This window comes from Vespa crabro, chromosome 13 (genome assembly GCF_910589235.1).
Source record: "Vespa crabro chromosome 13, iyVesCrab1.2, whole genome shotgun sequence".
Taxonomy (NCBI): Eukaryota; Metazoa; Arthropoda; class Insecta; order Hymenoptera; family Vespidae; genus Vespa; species Vespa crabro.
The window spans coordinates 3,990,401-4,008,739 of record NC_060967.1 but is presented as its reverse complement, the minus strand read 5'-3'; the positions used below and the strand labels follow the sequence as shown (position 1 = coordinate 4,008,739).

At 26.3% G+C, this 18,339-nt stretch overlaps 4 protein-coding genes across 13 annotated transcripts; 2 read left to right on the top strand and 2 right to left on the bottom strand.

Annotated features, from left to right (window-relative positions):
* Positions 1–2,065: 2,065 nt before the first annotated feature.
* Positions 2,066–4,251, bottom strand: LOC124428536 (6-phosphogluconolactonase). Its single transcript, XM_046972705.1, has 5 exons — positions 4,125–4,251; positions 3,874–4,034; positions 3,335–3,535; positions 2,944–3,227; positions 2,066–2,822 (listed from the first exon to the last, which is right to left on the bottom strand). The coding sequence occupies exons 2-5, from the start codon at positions 4,001–4,003 to the stop codon at positions 2,706–2,708; spliced, it is 732 nt and encodes a 243-aa protein (XP_046828661.1). The 5' UTR covers positions 4,004–4,034; positions 4,125–4,251; the 3' UTR covers positions 2,066–2,705.
* A 537-nt stretch (positions 4,252–4,788) lies between these two features.
* Positions 4,789–11,716, top strand: LOC124428534 (serine/threonine-protein kinase 11-interacting protein). Of its 6 annotated transcripts, none has more exons than XM_046972693.1 (19): positions 4,789–4,920; positions 5,267–5,906; positions 5,987–6,283; positions 6,382–6,575; positions 6,667–7,006; positions 7,109–7,465; positions 7,560–7,638; positions 7,726–7,900; positions 8,013–8,145; positions 8,219–8,383; positions 8,788–8,871; positions 9,461–9,596; positions 9,712–9,839; positions 9,917–10,039; positions 10,100–10,290; positions 10,370–10,467; positions 10,549–10,751; positions 10,941–11,248; positions 11,362–11,716. In XM_046972693.1, exons 2-19 carry the CDS (start codon positions 5,441–5,443, stop codon positions 11,554–11,556), a joined length of 3,672 nt encoding a protein of 1,223 aa, XP_046828649.1. In that variant the 5' UTR covers positions 4,789–4,920; positions 5,267–5,440; the 3' UTR covers positions 11,557–11,716. The 6 variants fall into 6 exon arrangements, with proteins under 6 accessions (XP_046828649.1, XP_046828652.1, XP_046828653.1 ...); XM_046972696.1 differs by lacking the exon at positions 4,789–4,920 and adding an exon at positions 4,935–5,172 and having other exon boundaries at positions 9,712–9,827; XM_046972697.1 differs by lacking the exon at positions 4,789–4,920 and adding an exon at positions 4,935–5,172 and having other exon boundaries at positions 11,408–11,716.
* A 1,473-nt stretch (positions 11,717–13,189) lies between these two features.
* Positions 13,190–14,880, top strand: LOC124428710 (carbonic anhydrase-like). 3 transcript variants are annotated; one of them, XM_046973084.1, is made up of 8 exons: positions 13,190–13,328; positions 13,423–13,462; positions 13,530–13,568; positions 13,640–13,807; positions 13,867–14,029; positions 14,090–14,195; positions 14,272–14,493; positions 14,575–14,880. In XM_046973084.1, the coding sequence occupies exons 1-8, from the start codon at positions 13,287–13,289 to the stop codon at positions 14,749–14,751; spliced, it is 957 nt and encodes a 318-aa protein (XP_046829040.1). In that variant the 5' UTR covers positions 13,190–13,286; the 3' UTR covers positions 14,752–14,880. The 3 variants fall into 3 exon arrangements, with proteins under 3 accessions (XP_046829040.1, XP_046829039.1, XP_046829041.1); XM_046973083.1 differs by having other exon boundaries at positions 14,266–14,493; XM_046973085.1 differs by having other exon boundaries at positions 13,510–13,568; positions 14,266–14,493.
* Positions 13,334–18,336, bottom strand: LOC124428701 (tetratricopeptide repeat protein 27). Of its 3 annotated transcripts, none has more exons than XR_006943257.1 (11): positions 18,105–18,336; positions 17,840–17,970; positions 16,907–17,768; positions 16,739–16,805; positions 16,326–16,658; positions 16,062–16,235; positions 15,843–15,995; positions 15,559–15,720; positions 14,847–15,440; positions 13,601–13,785; positions 13,334–13,395 (listed from the first exon to the last, which is right to left on the bottom strand). XR_006943257.1 is itself a non-coding variant. In XM_046973072.1 (10 exons), exons 2-9 carry the CDS (start codon positions 17,907–17,909, stop codon positions 14,856–14,858), a joined length of 2,406 nt encoding a protein of 801 aa, XP_046829028.1. In that variant the 5' UTR covers positions 17,910–17,970; positions 18,105–18,336; the 3' UTR covers positions 14,545–14,686; positions 14,847–14,855. The 3 variants fall into 3 exon arrangements, 1 of the variants encoding a protein (XP_046829028.1); XR_006943258.1 differs by having other exon boundaries at positions 18,179–18,332; XM_046973072.1 differs by lacking the exons at positions 13,334–13,395; positions 13,601–13,785 and adding an exon at positions 14,545–14,686.
* Between the last annotated feature and the right edge of the window lie 3 nt (positions 18,337–18,339).

The window sequence follows — 18,339 nt, the reverse complement described above, 5'->3', positions numbered from 1 at the left end:
CATCGCATAGTTGACACAATATTACCTCATCTTTGTTCTGAAAGTACATCATCTACATGATACGAAAAATGGTTCTGGCTAATAAAAGAATCCAGTTGTGTTAATAATATTAATTATACGCTGTGATAAATATGATTATAAGCTATGTTCATGACTCAATGTATGATAAGATTATAAATTTTAGAAAAATCTCAAATTAATTGAGTTAAATAGAAATAAATCGTGATGTATTATTATGTCTTACATTGAATCATATAAAACAAAAGATATCTTGCAGTTTGAACTAAACATTGATTTGTTTGTTGAGCTTTGTGCTCATTATTTTTATTTTTACATGCAACATACACATTTATTTCAAACTCTTTATTCCCTAATGAATAACTTTGCAAGCAAGCTGTGTATATTATATGTATTATAAACATGTATAATTAGATATTATTATATGAAAGTGCAGAATATGTTCTACATTAGAGACGTCTGAAAAAAAAGCATGTTCAACTTATTTTTCCTAAACTTTATATTGTATCTTTAGTTATATCTCCACCTTATACCGCCTCTATTTTCCACACGTCTATTTCATTCTTCTTTAATTATTCTTTGAGAACTAAGGAGGAGATTTTAATAAGACTGATTGAGAGGAAGCATGAACTCGTCAGTTAATCGTTAGACATCTCTATGTTCTACATTTCTGCATATTTGTTGATTTGAACGTGAGAAATAATTGAGAGGCAAAGATAAGTTTTACGATATGATACAGTGAACTTTACGTAAATATGTTTAAAAAAAAATTTTTATGCAAAGAACCAATATTAGTTTTATGTACGGAAAATAATGTAAATAACAGATATGCTTAAAATTATTAGCCCGTTTTATTTTTAATACAGGCTGTAGCGTTAACACTACAATCACTTGTATGTGAGAATGTTATTTTTAAACAAAATTTAATTATTTTAAATTTGTGTAATTATTAATTAATGACGATTTAATTGATTGAAAAGCAACCATCAACAAATTACGAAGAAGAACCATTCTAAAATATGATGCAGAGAATTTTGATGCTTTTAAATGTGCATACATGTTTTTTTAATATAATGAAATTGATTTCTTATTGTTTCTGAAGGATGTTTTTTTCTTTTTTTTTTCTTTTTTACTTATGCCATTATATTTATGTATACAAGAATAACTATTTTGTAAAAATAAATATAATTTACAAATTATTACAAAACTTTGGTTCCTAAATAGTCCGTTTATAAAATATTTGATTTACGGCAAGTGCCATACATAAATATTATATATATATATATAGATATATATAATATTTATATTTATAATATTTATATATTATATATAAATATTATAATATTTATATATTAATATTTATATATTAGGATGTAATGTACATTAGATCAGGCTATTCTTTTTACAAATATGCAGAGATATATATATATGTGTATACATTCTGCTATTTAAAAATTATCGTATGTACATACTACATATGTATGTACGTAATTTACCAAAGAATATTATTTGTGATCTTTACATCAAATACAATACTGTTTACCTCAGTACCTTTCATATATTCTACTTAATTTTGTATCCAAGTAATATCTGATTATTATTACAAATGTTACAATTAACAACAACTTTGTAATAAAGCAAAAGTAATTTCATATAATTTTAACATAATTTTAGACACAGAAATCCTAAATCTATTTAAATACAAGATTAAGTAGAGGAATTTAATCTTTGTTAAAACCCCAATTGAAATGTAATGAGAATAATTATAGGTAAGAATTAGGGAGACTCGTTAGTATATAATATTTATAATTTTTAATTGAACATAAATAGCCTGATTTTTTATATCAATTTTATTTATATTGATATTTTTTTTGATTACGTTAACTTATGCATCATATGTAAAGAGTATATATTTATATACATATATATTTCCATGAGAAATAAATTTTGTAAAAAAATTTTAATGAGTTGCATAAAATCCTTCGTTTTCAAAGGCCGCTAATCTTAATATATAAAATGGATAATAAAATAGATAGACAGTGCAGACTAGATTCTTCATTTTTAATTCACATTCATATATGTTCATTATATCCTAAGCCTCGATGTATAAGGCAACTCCACATGTAATCTACCTTAGATGTAAAATATAACAATCTTTTTATTACAATGCAGAAATATGCACTGTACGTATCATTTTGAAAAATATATCAAGTATAACATACAACAAAGAACATATGTTTCCTAAAATTTAATGTCCCCTATAACTGATAATAGCTATTTTGGTTTTTCTTTTTCTTTTTCTTTCTTTTCATTTTTAGCTATATAATATGCAATTAATCTTTTTGAAAACAGAAACTAATAATTGAGCATAAGATTGATCTAAGAATATCATTTTTATATGCATTTCATATTAGTGAAAAAATTAAATTTAACATATCAATAATATAACAGTTGCAATGAAAAATAAAAAAGACATTTTATGTAAAACAAATAAAAATTAACATTGGCCATTTTGAATTATTAACAATTTAATTGTAAATTTTCTATCTAATCAGATCTTATTTTATGATAATTGTATGCGTATACAAAATAAAAAGCTCAAAAAATGTTACAGAGCATCATGAGCATTAAGGAAAAATACAACATGGAATGTCACAAACACTTAAATCAATATCTTATTAATTATCTTAATCTGAATTTGAGTTCATAAGTTTAGCCGCATCTTGATCTAAAATCCAATATAAGGAACCATTAGTTGGCTCAACTCTAGCAGCCGGCAAGTTTTCATGATCTTTTAGAATTCTCTGCAATTAAATGAATTAATATCAAAAATAAAAAATAATAAAAGTTAATGGGATTGGTAGGAAAATATAATTTTATTAGAAGAAAATTTAAGAAAGACTTCCTTTGATATATAATATTTACCTTAATTATCTTAGCTTTGCTGGATCCTAATACAGCAAAAATACACACTCTAGCATTGTTAATAACAGGAAATGTAAATGTAATCCTAGACAATGGAGGTTTAGGAGAATCGTTAATAGGACAAACCCACAAACTTGTTTCATCTAGAAGTTTGTGATTAGGAAACAAAGAACACGTGTGTCCATCTGGTCCCAATCCCAATAATAATACATCAAATTTTGGTAAACTGTCAGGTGGAAAATAGACAGACATTTTTTTTATGTAATCCCGTGCAGCTTCTTCGGCTATGAGAAGTAAATTTAATAGAATAATGAAACTTTTCTCAAATATCCAAACAAATTATAAATATAAACATGGATACAAAAAGGAATAAAAAAATGTTAATAAATACCTGAAAGTTCTGGATCAATTTTGATAAATTGATTTTCGGTTATAGGAACTGTTCCAATAAGACTCGTTTTATATAATCCGTAAGTCGATTCTTCATTATCAAAAGGAACGACTCTTTCATCGCAAAAAAAGAAACGCCATTTGCTCCAATCGGTTGATATATTGGATAAAGTTTGCATTAATATATTTACGAGAGATCCTCCTAAAAATTGTAAAGTAACATTTTAAGAAAATAACATATTTATAGAATTGTTGCTAATGAATCAAGTTATAATCATATAAATAAGTTAATATGTTATTTTTTGTTATGACATAAATATATTTATAATTGTAACATTACATTAAAAAACCTTTACGCTATATAACCTAACTACATTAAATATAAAAGCAATCGAGGAATGATAAATAATAGCAAATGCATTTAATCTAAGAAATATGAAGAATTATGCTATTAAACAGAATCTCAGGGGGGGGGGGAGAGAGAGAGACGAATTTTTTTGATTTCTAAAAACGTTTTACGAATTGAAGTATATTAATCACCTGATAAACCAATTTTGAAAATATCATCGCGTGCGATTGCTTTGTCACAATTTTCCTTTAGAAGCGTAGTTAAACGTAATATCACGTCTTCATAATGTGGCTCAACAAATATATCTGTCGTTTGTGCCATTTCTTTGTACAAATAACCTTTATCCTTTTAACTAGCAAAGAATAAAAACGACAATTACGAGACGTCTTATGAAGAAAATGTCCGACTAAAAATGCAATGTTAAACCAGATGGGATACTTGCTTGCAAAAGTCATTCAGAACGAAATATACCATATTTTCGCTCCTTTATTTCTTATATAGATATAACAAAAGTTGAAATAATGAAAAGAGAGAGAATATTTTGAATTATATTTAAATATTAGTGTACCAACGGAATAATCAAAATTTTATTTTCACGGACGTCGGTGAAAAGGAATTATTTTTGTTCAAACATATCAAATCCTTATTTGATGAACAATTTCAAGCCCCAATATTATTCTTATTTTTTATATTCTTCAATTGGCGGGAAATTTAAATTAAGATAAAAGAAAACGCGCGCATAAAGATTTAGATTTTTCATGTCAAAAGTCAGTTAATGAATTATTAGTGAATTCATCTGTATATTTTTTCGATCGTTTAATTAACTATATTAACAATGACAACGACAACAAAGAAAAAGTCGATTAAATACATTTCTAATTTACCTTGGAATTTTTATACTCTTTGAAAAATGACTATTTATACGTCGATTCTAGAATTCGAATTTTAAACAAAATCAATTCATAGAATATCTAATGTGCGATTAATGTTTCTTCCAATTTATTGTCCAAATAAATTTCCTGAAAAATATATTTAAAAAAATACAAGTTACAAATACAAGTTAAAGGGAGTTTAAAAAATGGTGTTCTTTTGTAACATTCTTATAGCGCGCGCCCTCTTTTCTTTATATTTGTTATATCTAATTTCTCAAACTAATGTAGCAATAGTATTACTTACATTAGATAATTTCTCTTGATTTCTGTCGTTAATCTTCCATAATATTGATGATTGTTGTTACGGTAATAAGTTGTTAAAAAGTATTTTTATGTATGATCATAAAAAAATAATTCGATCATAATAATTGATTGACTTTTATAAACAGAGAGTACAAGTTCATAAACCTTCCATAACCATGATGTCTACAAAAAGCATCAATTATTTTATGTTTTATTGCATTCAACAAAAAAAAAAATATTTCTAACCATCGTACATATATATTCTAAACGCATTGCGCGCTTATATAACGACGATGATTGGGAAAACAATATCGCGTACATTTTTATCTTTTTATTATACGTCTTATTATGGTGAATATTTTACTTACAGATACACGCTAGATAATGAAAATAATGTTTCTTTTTACAGGAAATAGTTCAGGAGAGTACTAATTTACTTCGCGATGCAAGTATCAAGTCGATGTTTTATAATCATCAATTTTGAAGATACGTGATATAAACAAATAAGATTCTCTATTCTATTTTAAATCTGAATAAAATTCTGTAGAAAATAAATAATAATCAACTTTAGAAAATTAGTAAAATGTCAGAATCAACGAGTGGTCTACAACATCTGTCTAATACACCAGATATAATGGATTTGGTGAGACTTCTTCGTCAAAATGGTGATAAAGTTTTAAGTGCATCGAGCAAACTATCCTTATCAACTGCATTACTTTACAACTTAAATGAAGCATTTTCATTGATTGTGGATGATGCAGAAGACTTAGAATCTTCCTTTCAAGTTTGCAATAGTTCCAAAATAGACTTATTTAGAGATCTGAAATTTTTACATGACTTTGTTCAAAAGACAGTTGGTCTAAAGCTGACTCATTACTCAGGCAATGCCAAAGTTCATATTGATATTACCAAATTTAGATGTTTAAAATATCTGGAGTTAAAAAAAGTTTGTATTGCATTAGTTAAAGGAATACAAGGGATTAGAGGGCAGTTAGAAAGTATTACATGTGCTGGAAGACAAGGTGTTACTAATGTAGCACAATTATTAGGTATTATATTGTTATTTATATTAACGTTTATTACATAATTCCTTTTTATGATTAACTATGATGCTATTTTTTTTTTACAGTGACATGTGGCGGCGATGCTGGAGCAGGATTTGTATGGGGTTCTTTAAGACACTTATCATTATCTCATAATGCTCTTGAAAAATTAGACAGATCTTTTGAACTAACACCGTGGCTACAAATATTAGATTTGAGTCATAATTTGTTAACAAATGCGGCGGAGCTTAATTGTTTGCCTAATCTAAAATATGTAAATCTTGGATACAACAAATTGGAAATGGTTCCTGCCTTTAATAAATCTGCAATACATTCTCTTCAAATATTAGTTTTAAAAAATAATTACATTGAAGACATCAGTGGTATGCTTAGTCCATTTTTATATTAACTTTATATGCAACTTGAATTATAAAAATAAAAAATTTTAATTATTTTTTATTTTTTAATTTCTTTTTTGTAGGTTTACAAGGATTGGAATGTTTAACTGAGATAGATTTATCATTTAACTGCTTAACAGAACATTCTGTCTTGTGGCCTATTGAAAGAATGTCAGCATTGTTATGGATATCTTTAGAAGGAAATCCCTTGTCATATCATCCAAAACATAGATTATTATCCATAAAACATTTTCATCCATATTTAATTGATAATAAGGTAAGTTTTTCAAGATTTATGAAAATATTATTACATGTAAATATATTATTTATTCATGCAATAATTACAAATAACTCGATCTTCCTTATAGTTTGTTTTAGATCATTGGCCTTTGTCAAAATCGGAAAGAATGCTTGTAGGAGACAATCGTGTTTTTCCTATTAGAAACATGCAGTCCAGTGTATCTAGAGAAAACTTTGCTTCTTTTTCAAATTCAGCTACTTCCGATAATACATTTTCATCTTTTGACTCTTCTATTTCCAAAAATTATCCAATCAAAAATCAGGGTTCAGATATAAGTGCTAGAGCGGAAAAAAGTTTTATAAAAAGTAAAAAGAAGACAAACATAAAGGAAGCTATTATCGCAGAAGAAGACTATGAAAAAAAAGATTCAATAAATAAATCAGATATATTATCCTCTTCACATTTAGGTAAAAATATTAAATTAAACCAAATGTATATTTAAACTATCATATCACTACTTGTATAATATATCAATCTTTTTTTTTTGAAAACATCAATGGAACACCTAGAGACAAAAAAACAAATGTTGGCATTACGAGAAAAATTTGGCGAAGTACATTGGCTAACCAGTCAAGCTGGAACCTTTGTTCAAGATATTATGGGTCTACAATCATCATCTACGATTAAATATCATGATAATACAAATTTAATATCATTCGAAGACAATCGTGATTTAATATCTTCGATAGAAAATAAAGATTTGGATTATACAAATTCAGAAAATGTAATAAATCATATTGGTGTAAATTGTAAAGATAATGGAAATATTGATAAAATAGAAGAGATACATGATAACGAAGTACCGAATAGTGAATTGACAACTACTCTTGAAAATCCTGCTGATGCTTTGTTCGATCTTGAATTAGGTATTATTTTTAATGTGTGTGTGTGTGTATATATGTGTGTATTTGTTATTTTTAATTATTTCAAATAATAACGCGCTCATCTTTTTATGTGTAGAGAAGGATGATCTGTATTTAGTACAAAATAGGAAAAACTCAAATGAAATGGAAGAGTTATTTTTAGAATTAACATCCGAGTAAGTATTTCATTTTATTTTTTTTATAAATTACATTTATGCATATATAAATTCGTTACATTTGGCATTTATTAAATTAAATTGCAGCGATATTAAAGAAAGAGATACTATAACTGGAAAAGTAAAATATTCTTGGTCAAATGCTTCTATTCTGTCGTGTGTATTAGGAAGAGGTGAAACAACTACAGTGGACATTATATTTGATACTAAACGTAAAGATAAACAAAATAGAAGATATTTTATAGAATTACAGGATGCAAAGGTAAGCATTATCTCGCACAATTAATTATTCGTTCTGAAGCATTTATATTTTAATATTTATATTGGTATTGATTTTTCTTTTCTTTTTTTTTCCTCTCTCACCCTCTTAATAGAAAATTGTATCAACGATCAATGAGAAGAAGAATGCACACCCTATATTATTAAAAGTTTATAAATGTATGAAGTGTTCCACGCATTTCTCCCATGATGAAGAATATGAAGTTATTACTTATACATCTGCAACTGGTTTGTCATTATTATAATAACATGGAAAGTTTTTTAAGAGTTATACAAATAATAGAAACTGTATCTCTTTCAGGTATTAAACAATTAAAGTGTCCTACATGCGCGAGTACATTAGTTATAGAAACAAATGAATTGTCAGAAATGGATTCTGAAAATGAAGCCACTATACATAATAACAAATATATAGAAATGCCTGAAAGAGTTAATTTGCAACATTCTGAATCAGTTTCTAGTATTGGTAAGTATATATTTTTTATAAAATGTGACTGTTATAATGAGATTTTCTCTATTTGCATATAAATAAACGAGAAAGCAGAGTTTTCCTGTAACAAAGTTAAGATGTAAATCATTGTAATATTCACAACTGTCGTTTCTATTATTGAGCGTGTTATATACTATAGCAATAACTATAAAATATATAACCTATATTAAAAACAATGAATTTCTCTAAGCTTTTTCTATGCAATTCAATAACATATTAAGTTTACTACAGGAAGAAATTAATAATTTAATATAGTAATTAAACGCGAATTTCTAGTGAAAATAATATTTATGAATTAGCAGAGTGTGAATGTCATAATTGCCAATGATTGCCTGTCAGTGCATTTAATTGTTAACTGGGAATATAACATACTAATCCAGGTGCAGGTGGAACAGAGGGTGGAGCTATATTCGTCACCACTTCTCTGGTGCACTACGATTCTCACCCCCAAGCCCAAGTCTGCTGTAAGCTCAGCCACAATAATTTATATTATGGGACTCTATACTTTCAAACATTTATCATGAAACACAAGTGCACATTATATTTCTTTAAATGTTACAAGCATCAATATATGTATTGTCTATGTATATATATATATATATATATATGGTACATAAAATATATGTATTAATAACTATAAGATAAAATTTACATTTAATCACATTCACGATTAATGATTTAAAAAGTAATTTCAAATATAATCTGTAATGGCTCGTATACTTGTAACATAAGCACTTATTGACTTTATAACTATATTAACATGAAAGCTTATATATAAATTTCGTCCTTAATGATCTATCAAATCTTTAAACGATGTTTTATTTTTATTGAGATAACACATCTTGTGATTTGAATATCATTTATTTCCATAGCATGTAAACATATGTATAAATTATATATAACAGCAGATTTGAGTGTAAATAGTTTGTTCATATATTTATATTTCATACTTATATTATCACAAAATAGTAGAAACAAGATTTGTTATAACTCAAAAGAATAATTAATATATCATTCATTATTTGTCATAAATGTCAATTCTTCTATTAACAGGCTCAGCAACTAGTTTAGAAGAATCGAGAGAATCAACGCCTTCAATAAGTGCATTAATTAAAAAATACGAAAGTGACATAGAAATACTTAGTAATCCAAGTCAAAGTAGTATCGAAGTTTTGGACGAAGCTTCAAAGTTAGTAAATAGTAACGAATCTGTGGCTATTGAGTTATTCATCACAATATATAGCTCATTAAAAAACAAATAAACAAACAAGCAAAATAATATATCTATTCTTTCTTATGTACAGATCAAATCTAACTCCTAATAGAAAGAAATCGTCGGAAGAAAAATCCGTTAGCATTGCTCCTTCACTTCTAACAATTACAGATGCAATTGGTCCAATTATGGTTGGATTAACTGAAAGTAGTTCTTCAGGTTTATATTTTTATGTGGATTTTACATTATTGATTTGTTGTTAAATTATTGATATATAAGTATTCCTTCTATTTTAGGCTCATTAACTGATAGTATCTGTACAGCATACGAAAATAGAAACGTTAAGAAATGTAATAATAACAAAATAAATGCTGAAAAAGAACTTGTACCTGTAACAAATATATCTACGATGCTTGGAGGTATTTAAAGTCATAATCTGATGCTGGTCACAAATACTGTATTATTACTTTTATTTTTAGAACTCTTGCAGAGTATAAAAATAGGAAGTAATAAATCTTTACTAATAAAAACTGAGGAAGAATCAAGTTCATTAAATAGCAACGTGCAATATTCTTATACAGATTTCACTAGTGTTGATCATAGAGTGAAGCTTCATATAATTCTGAATGTCTTTGAATATGAAAGCGAAGAACTCGCTCTCCTTCTTAGGGTATCTTCTTAATCTTACTGATAGTTGTTGTACTATTAATTTTTTATTTCGATTATTTCGTCAATATTAATATTTTTAGGCCGATATATTGATGCACAGTTTGAAGGAAGTATTTCCAGGATGTTTAGTTTTATCTACATCAAAAGTTTATATCCTTAAAATTGATGGACCAGAAGGGTAGGATATTCTATTATCTATTTTTAATGTATATTTTAGAAATATCTTGTAATCAAATATATTTTTTATTTGATAAAACAGGGAGGATCCACAGCGTTGGTTACACAAAGAATACAGCTGGGCTATAGATAAATTGAAATCTATCTCTCCATTACCATTTAAACAAGGCATTTTAATAGAGTTAGAACAGCCTACAAAAATAAACGAAGAATATGTCGGCATTAGTTTGTTATGCATACTTCAAGATTTTCAGAGAACATCGAATTTTTTATTTTATATAACAGGTAAAATATATATATATATATATATATATATATATATATATATATTATACATACATATATATACATATTATATATATACATATATATATACATATTATACATACATATTATATATATATATAATATGTTGTTATATGATATATACACTGTAATGAATCAACGATTATCAATGAAAAAATTGATCTACAGACCCTCCACTACCTGCTAGTTGCAAAATTGAATTTTCTGTACCAGAACATTGTAGTACTTTAATGCACAGTTTATTATCACGTATTAAAAAAGATGAAAATGGTGGTGATACTGTCAGAATATTAGCGCTCTATTCTTCTGCAGTACTGAAATATCATAATATTACTACAATGTCACAATACTCTGGACTATTAGTAACAGCATCCACGTTAGTAATATTAGAAGATAATATGCAATGGCTTTTACCAAATACTAAAGTAGTCCCAGTAGTATTGAAAGAACAAACTATGAGTAATTTAATGGGGATCGTAAGTGAATCTTTTGTTTTTTTTTTTAATTCATGTTTATTATTAATTATATTGTTAAAAGTATTTGATGTGTATTTAATATTCTACATAAAATGAAATAAAATCAATTTTAGGAACATTATGATACAATACTGATTTTAAATTTTCTAAATGAGATAGCCGGTTCGGAAGAAACTTGGACCTTGGAATTTAATTCTACAGGTGCTGTCGAGGCTGTCATTAATTCAATACAATCACCATGGGAAGAATTATTTTCAGTACCTCTGCAAATTACTACTACATCGATACTAAATAGTGAAAAATCATAAAGAAGATCATTTTTATCTACTAATCTTTGATTTATAAAAATAATAAAACAATGTGCTACGGCACAAAATATCATGATAGAATTGTCGCGAATTATTTAAAATGGTGCTGTAAAATCTTAAAAACTAAAATTAGACAGTAGATATTATTGAAAGAAATTTATATCTATATCATTGTTACAATTATTAATATACTTCTCTTATTCTTTAATATATAAAAATTTTTATTTGAAATATGTATATAAGATGTATCTTGATCATCAATCGACAGATTTTCATAAGGAGTTTGTTACTAATTAATATATTTTTCGTATTTCAATCATCGATACATAAAAGTCTAATGTTTACACGTAAGTCACTAATATATTACCGGAAATATTTTTAATAATTTTATAAATTTTTTAACATTTCTAGCACTCTTGATGATGTATTATACATATCCAAAGATCCATAGAATAAGGCAATATAATATTTATTCTATATTAGGCAATGAAATGAAATATAGAATCAGTTGAATTTCATATTTTTAATGAAAATACTACACAAATATGAGTAATAGTAATTCAAATATTTTCTTTTTTTCTCCTCTTGTAACATAACAACTTTTATTATTGTTCATAATTTATATATTACATTTTAAGAGTTGTGTGCTATTTATAGATAAAGGGAAAAGCAAATTAATTATATATTAACTATATACATCTTATTTTGCATGGACAACTCATTTGGCTGTGGTATATGTAATATTTTACAGATAATTGTACATATACTATAGAAGTTATTCAATATTAAACTCTAATAAGGTTATTTTCTTTTATTTTTATTTTTTTTATGTAAAGAACTATAACAATGATAATGTTCAAAATTGATAATTTTATTAATGCATTAGTATAATTTTACTAAATTATTGAAAACTCGTATATTGTAAAAAAATTGTTAGGATTGTGTTTCAGTATAAATATTTCGATTTTATATATTATATAATAAACTTATATATATATATATGTATATATACATAATCTATATTATATATATTATATATAATATATTTATATAATATATAATATATAATATTTATATAATATATAATATATTATATATAATATACTTCGATTTTACACATAATTGTTTAAAGAATAAAATATCGCAGTTTATGATAGAAGATAAAAAATATTTTGTAATCCTAGTATTTAGACCATTTCTAAAAAATATTTTTTTAATTTATTGTCTTGAAATTAGGTAATATGACTGTTTCGTATGTAAATTATTCTTTTCTATACCTGTTGTTACATGTGATCGCACTTAAGAAACAGATGTTGAAAATGAATGTAATTACAAAAATTATAATAATGGTAATGTAGATAATTGCACTTAATTTTAAAAAAAGAAAAAGAAGAAAGTAAATAAATAAAAATGGTTATATACACAGTTATATAATCTACAAATTAATATAACAAACATTTTGAAGATGTTCGCTCTTGTAAAACATATTTTTCGAATGTTTATTATAATTTTATCCATAGATAATATAGATATGCATATTAAATTAAATAAAAAATTTTTCAGCCATAGGTATATTTTTATTATTAGAAAAATTGAATTCTGAGTTGGATAAAACTTTTGTTATACAAGCTTGTATTCAATGATAGAATGTGTTTATCGTATACATAATATATAAATGAAGGACTGAATAATAAGCATGATAGCACTGTGTGACCATCCCAGTTTAGTGCATGCTTCTTCTCAATACAGTCAGTAATATGACGAGAGGCAAGGTAAATTTATCTAGGAAACTTAATTTTATTTAAATCCATATACAATTCTCTCTCTCTCTCTCTCTCTCTAAAATATAAATATTTATATTTACAGATGAAGAGGTGCAGTTTTGTTATGATTTTATGGATTTTATGTAAGTAAATAAACTATTAAAGTTAAAAGTATAACATTAATTTTTAGTTTCTTATTATTCTTTCTAGTTCCACTTACTCTTGGCCATTTTGGCTATAGAAAACGAGGTAAATTTAAGTTTATAATTATGTTTACGTACCAAAATGGCTTTTTCTAACATGATTATATAATTGTTCAGATCAACACATGTGGGCACAACACTTTAAGTTTTGTGCTGGAAAATTGCAATCTCCAATAGCATTATCATCATCTAAATCTATCCCACTGTCTTTCCCTGCTTTGGAAATGATTGGATTTCATGATTTGCTTCCACTTCCTATTACACTAGAAAATGATGGTCACTCTGGTAAGTATATTGTACGTTACCGAGAAATTTACAACTATTTTTTGTGTCCTTTTTTTTAGTTAAATTAAATATTAATCATATTATATCAAGAAACCAATTGCCAATACCTTATATATTTGGAGCTGTATTAAAGAAAGGCCAAACATATGAAATGGAAAGTTTACATTTTCATTGGGGTGCAAAAAATAACAGAGGATCTGAGCATACGTTCAATAATGTTAGGTAGTAGAGAATTTACAATATTTTTTATAAATATATTATTTATAAGTAATATTATTACAGATTCCCGATGGAAATGCATATAATTCACAGAAATGCAGCTTATCCTAACTTGTCTTATGCCTTGAATTATCAGGATGGTATTACTGTATTAGGAATATTTTTTCAAGTAAGAAGAATTTATTTATATCATTTTTTATGTAGTGAAAACGATTACATTTTATCATAAAACTATCTAGTTACAGGAACAAGATAACGAAAATCTTAATCCCATATTAAACATCTTAAGTGATATAAAGTGGATAAATAAAAAAAAACAGATGAACAATTCAATTGCTTTGTCTTCTTTAATGCCGAAAGATACAGATACTTTTTACACTTACAAAGGATCGTTAACATCACCACCGTGCAATGAAGTAGTAACTTGGATTATTTTTTCAACGCCGGTAAAAATCTCATTTCGACAGGTACAATCATATGTTATCTCATTTTTAATCTGTTTCTTCTATTCGTGTTTTTTTTTAATAAATAATAATATATTTTGTTAGATGAACAAATTTAGAATACTATCAAACGGAGAAGACACACTTGCAGATAATTATCGGCAATTACAAGATATTGGAATGAGAAAGGTATTTGTTAGACGGCTTGACCAATTTTCTGTATTAAAAAACAATATGTCAAGTGTTGACTTTATTGATTCAAATTTCTGGTTTTGGCATTAAGCAATATTATTGTTATTATTATTATTACTATTATTATTATCATAATGTATAAAAATTGTAACTAACAATCAGTATAAGTTATGTATGACACTTACCGAATGTTATTAAAATTTATCGGCTATTGAATGACATATTTTTTCCAGTTCACTTGAAATTTCTTTGAAATATTCTTCAACTTGTTGTAAACTTTGCATTACCTCAGCATTTTCTGAATATATATCTTTGACTTTTTTTATAATTCCTTGTAATGCTAATTTAGCACTACCTAGTAATGCTCTTTTGGATCTCATATGATCCGTACAAAAAGACGAACAATGTAAATACGTCTTCGATAACTTACAGCACAATTGTAGAACAGATAAAGTAGTATTTTCTTTTTGAAACCATTTGGGTTCTGATACAGCAGCACGATATGCTTTCTGTAAATATTGCATAGCTTTCTGATCATCAACATCTGTTCTTTTAAGCATCGTTAATTCAGAATATAATCTCCAAAGATCTGAATTATTAGTTATACGAGATGTAATTCTGCCAAATAATTGAAGTGTCGGTAGAAGTAATAAGTTTCTACATGATTTGCCATTAACATCTTTAATGTCGTTTGCAATAGCATTCGTTAATATTTCCAAAATCTGAATATCTGAATGCTCATTTTTTAAGTCTAAAATGCGATTGTAGCATCTTATTACCTGTAATAAATAAGTGCTTAATATGAAACATTTTATATTATAATTAGTTACAATAAAAAGAAGAATAGAAAATCCATTCTTTAATATTATTTAACAGATAATATATTATTCCACATACTTCTAAAAATTGTCCCAAATCAATGCAAACGGCCATCAAATTATCCCAAACTTCCCAACGATCGTGATTACATTTAATCGCCTCGTAAAGGACTTTCCATGCTCTGTATTTATCACCTAATTTTATATATGCCTTTGCTAAATTATTCCATGCCTCGAAAGTCTAAAATTAATATTAAAGAAGAATATACATATATTGAAATCATAGTTATTAACTAATTGAAAGTTAGGTATTTAAACTATGCAAATTCAATGTTTTAAAGAAATAAAGTTTATTTTACATACAGTTTGCTCTAAAGCACAATATCGTCGGTATGCCATTGCCGCTAGTTTCCAATCCTCCGTTTGCAATGCTGCAAAGCCAAGTCTCAGCCATACATCCTCTTGGATATTATTTAATTCAACTGACAACCGTAAGTGTGGTATAGCTTCGACATACTAGAACACGGTATAATAAATGAAAAGATAATCTTTCAGAAAATAGATACATCATTTTTTGCATACATCTTTTTTTAGAAAATAAAAGAACCCCCAATGCCTCTGTGCGCGACTACTTTTCTCATCTGATAATTTCCATGCTGTTTCATAATGCTTTACATCGCCAGTTGTATCACCCAACAAACACCATAATTTAATTGTTGGTTTTTTAGCAATTTTTTGGAGTATAATTTCTGCAGCCTACGCAGTGTAAACAAGCCTTTTATTACTATCATTAAAATGTTAATACAATTTAAAAAATATTTCACATTATACTGACGAAAATCCTACTTTGTGTTTCAATTCTAGTATGTTGTAACAAAGAATAACATCTTCCCAAAGTTTCAATTTGAGAAACAAGTCTAAAGCTCCTTTCACTAACCCAAGACTAAGCATGATATTAGCTAAAATTTTTTCTAACATCCATATAGGTTTCATTCCACTGGCAAAAAATATGTCTAATCTTTCTGCCATTGTGACCTTACAATCTTTTATTTCTTTTAATAAATATTCAGCTTGTAACATTGATCGCTCTACAGTTCTTTTGTCATTAGCTTCATAAATGCATCGACAACAAAGAGCTGTCATTTTTAATGACCAATTTTTTGTATTATCGATTACTTTCTGTAAGCAAACAAATTTTTGTTGACTATTTTGCATATAACTGCGATAAACTTCTAAAAAGATTATTTTATTATACTCACAGTTACATATGGATTAATTTCTTCGTCCGTAAGTTTATCTCTTGGCTGAGATAACTGCAACTGAGTACTAGAAAAGAAACAGGATATAATTTTATAACGTATATATTATGTTATTATGAAGAATATATTACCAAATCTGTTTATATAGAAAAAAATAAATATCCTTACTGTCTTGCTAAAACAATGGCTTCTTCCAATGCTCCCAATCTAATTTCATCCTGAAATTCAGAAAATTGAGTACGTTCTAGTCTTAAATCATCATTTAGATCTAAAGACTTTGGTAAGTTTTTGCAAATTCTTGTCTCAAATGTATCTTCTTTGTCCATACTTATTTTTAAAAATAATTGCGGCTTCAATTCTTTTTGATATTTTGTTCGCTTTCCCATAATACCTTGCAATTCCATTCTTAATTGAGCAATATTTTCAACATGTGCCAAATACTTTTCTGAGCATTCTATTCTTTTATAGTACAAATAAAATTGTGCAACTTCGAGATTAAATAGAGCTTCTGAAAAAGTAGATCGTACAATATTTAAAGCACCAATATTTGCAATTAACACTTCCGTTTCTTCAAATATTTTTCCTGAAGTTTCCTCTAATATGAACTGATGCAGAAGATTGGCTCTAAATAACCACCACATACAACTTTTATAGTTGTTTTGCATATACTCATTTGAGAATATTATTTTAGATAGATAAAGAAATTCTGGCTTTTCAACATTCTCATTACATTCATCATGTAGGGATAAATACTTGAGTGCTTTTTCTCTTGTAACCGATAATAATTCAATGCTTCTGTCATCTGTAATCGGACCTGTCCAATTGCATTTAATAAAGTAAAATAAAGATGCTATACTTAGGCATAACCATTCGTAGCTATCTGTTGTATCTTTTTTTATATTATTATATATGATTTCTTGTAAATCATCGCTATTAGAAAGCGATTCAAATAATTTGGCCGATGCTAATTCAAGCAATACATCCACGTATTGTCCTTCTAATATTTTCCGTATAATAACTGCATTACACGCTAAGAGAAAAATGATATTCAAATAAAATACTTTTTTGATGTACCATAAATAAATTATAGAACTCTCTTACCTTCGTCTATGACGTTTGTCAAGAGCTGAGTTTCTATTTTTTCACTAATCTTTTCTCTAGGTTTATCCATAATTCTTTTGTAGATTAATAATTTGCGTATGTACAAATAATATTCAATCTAGAGAGGTTTACTAACCAAAAATATTTGAAAATTCTATTAGATCAAATATATATATATATATTTATGTATAAAATTATGTATATATATATATATATATATATATATATATATATATACATATATTTAATATTAAATTTACTCAACAATCACGATTATCATCGATATTTATGTTAAAAAATCAAATGCACGTGACGAGAAAATCATTTGGAATTATTCACCCAATTTATATAGAATTGAAAACTGAATTAAACTCAATAAAAGAAAAGTACATAAAATTCAATCTAATTATTGTATGACCATTATATATTTTAATTTATTCTTCGTTTTATTTTAAATATCGTGTTGTGTAAAATTATTGTCGTATGTTCGTTTGCTGGTT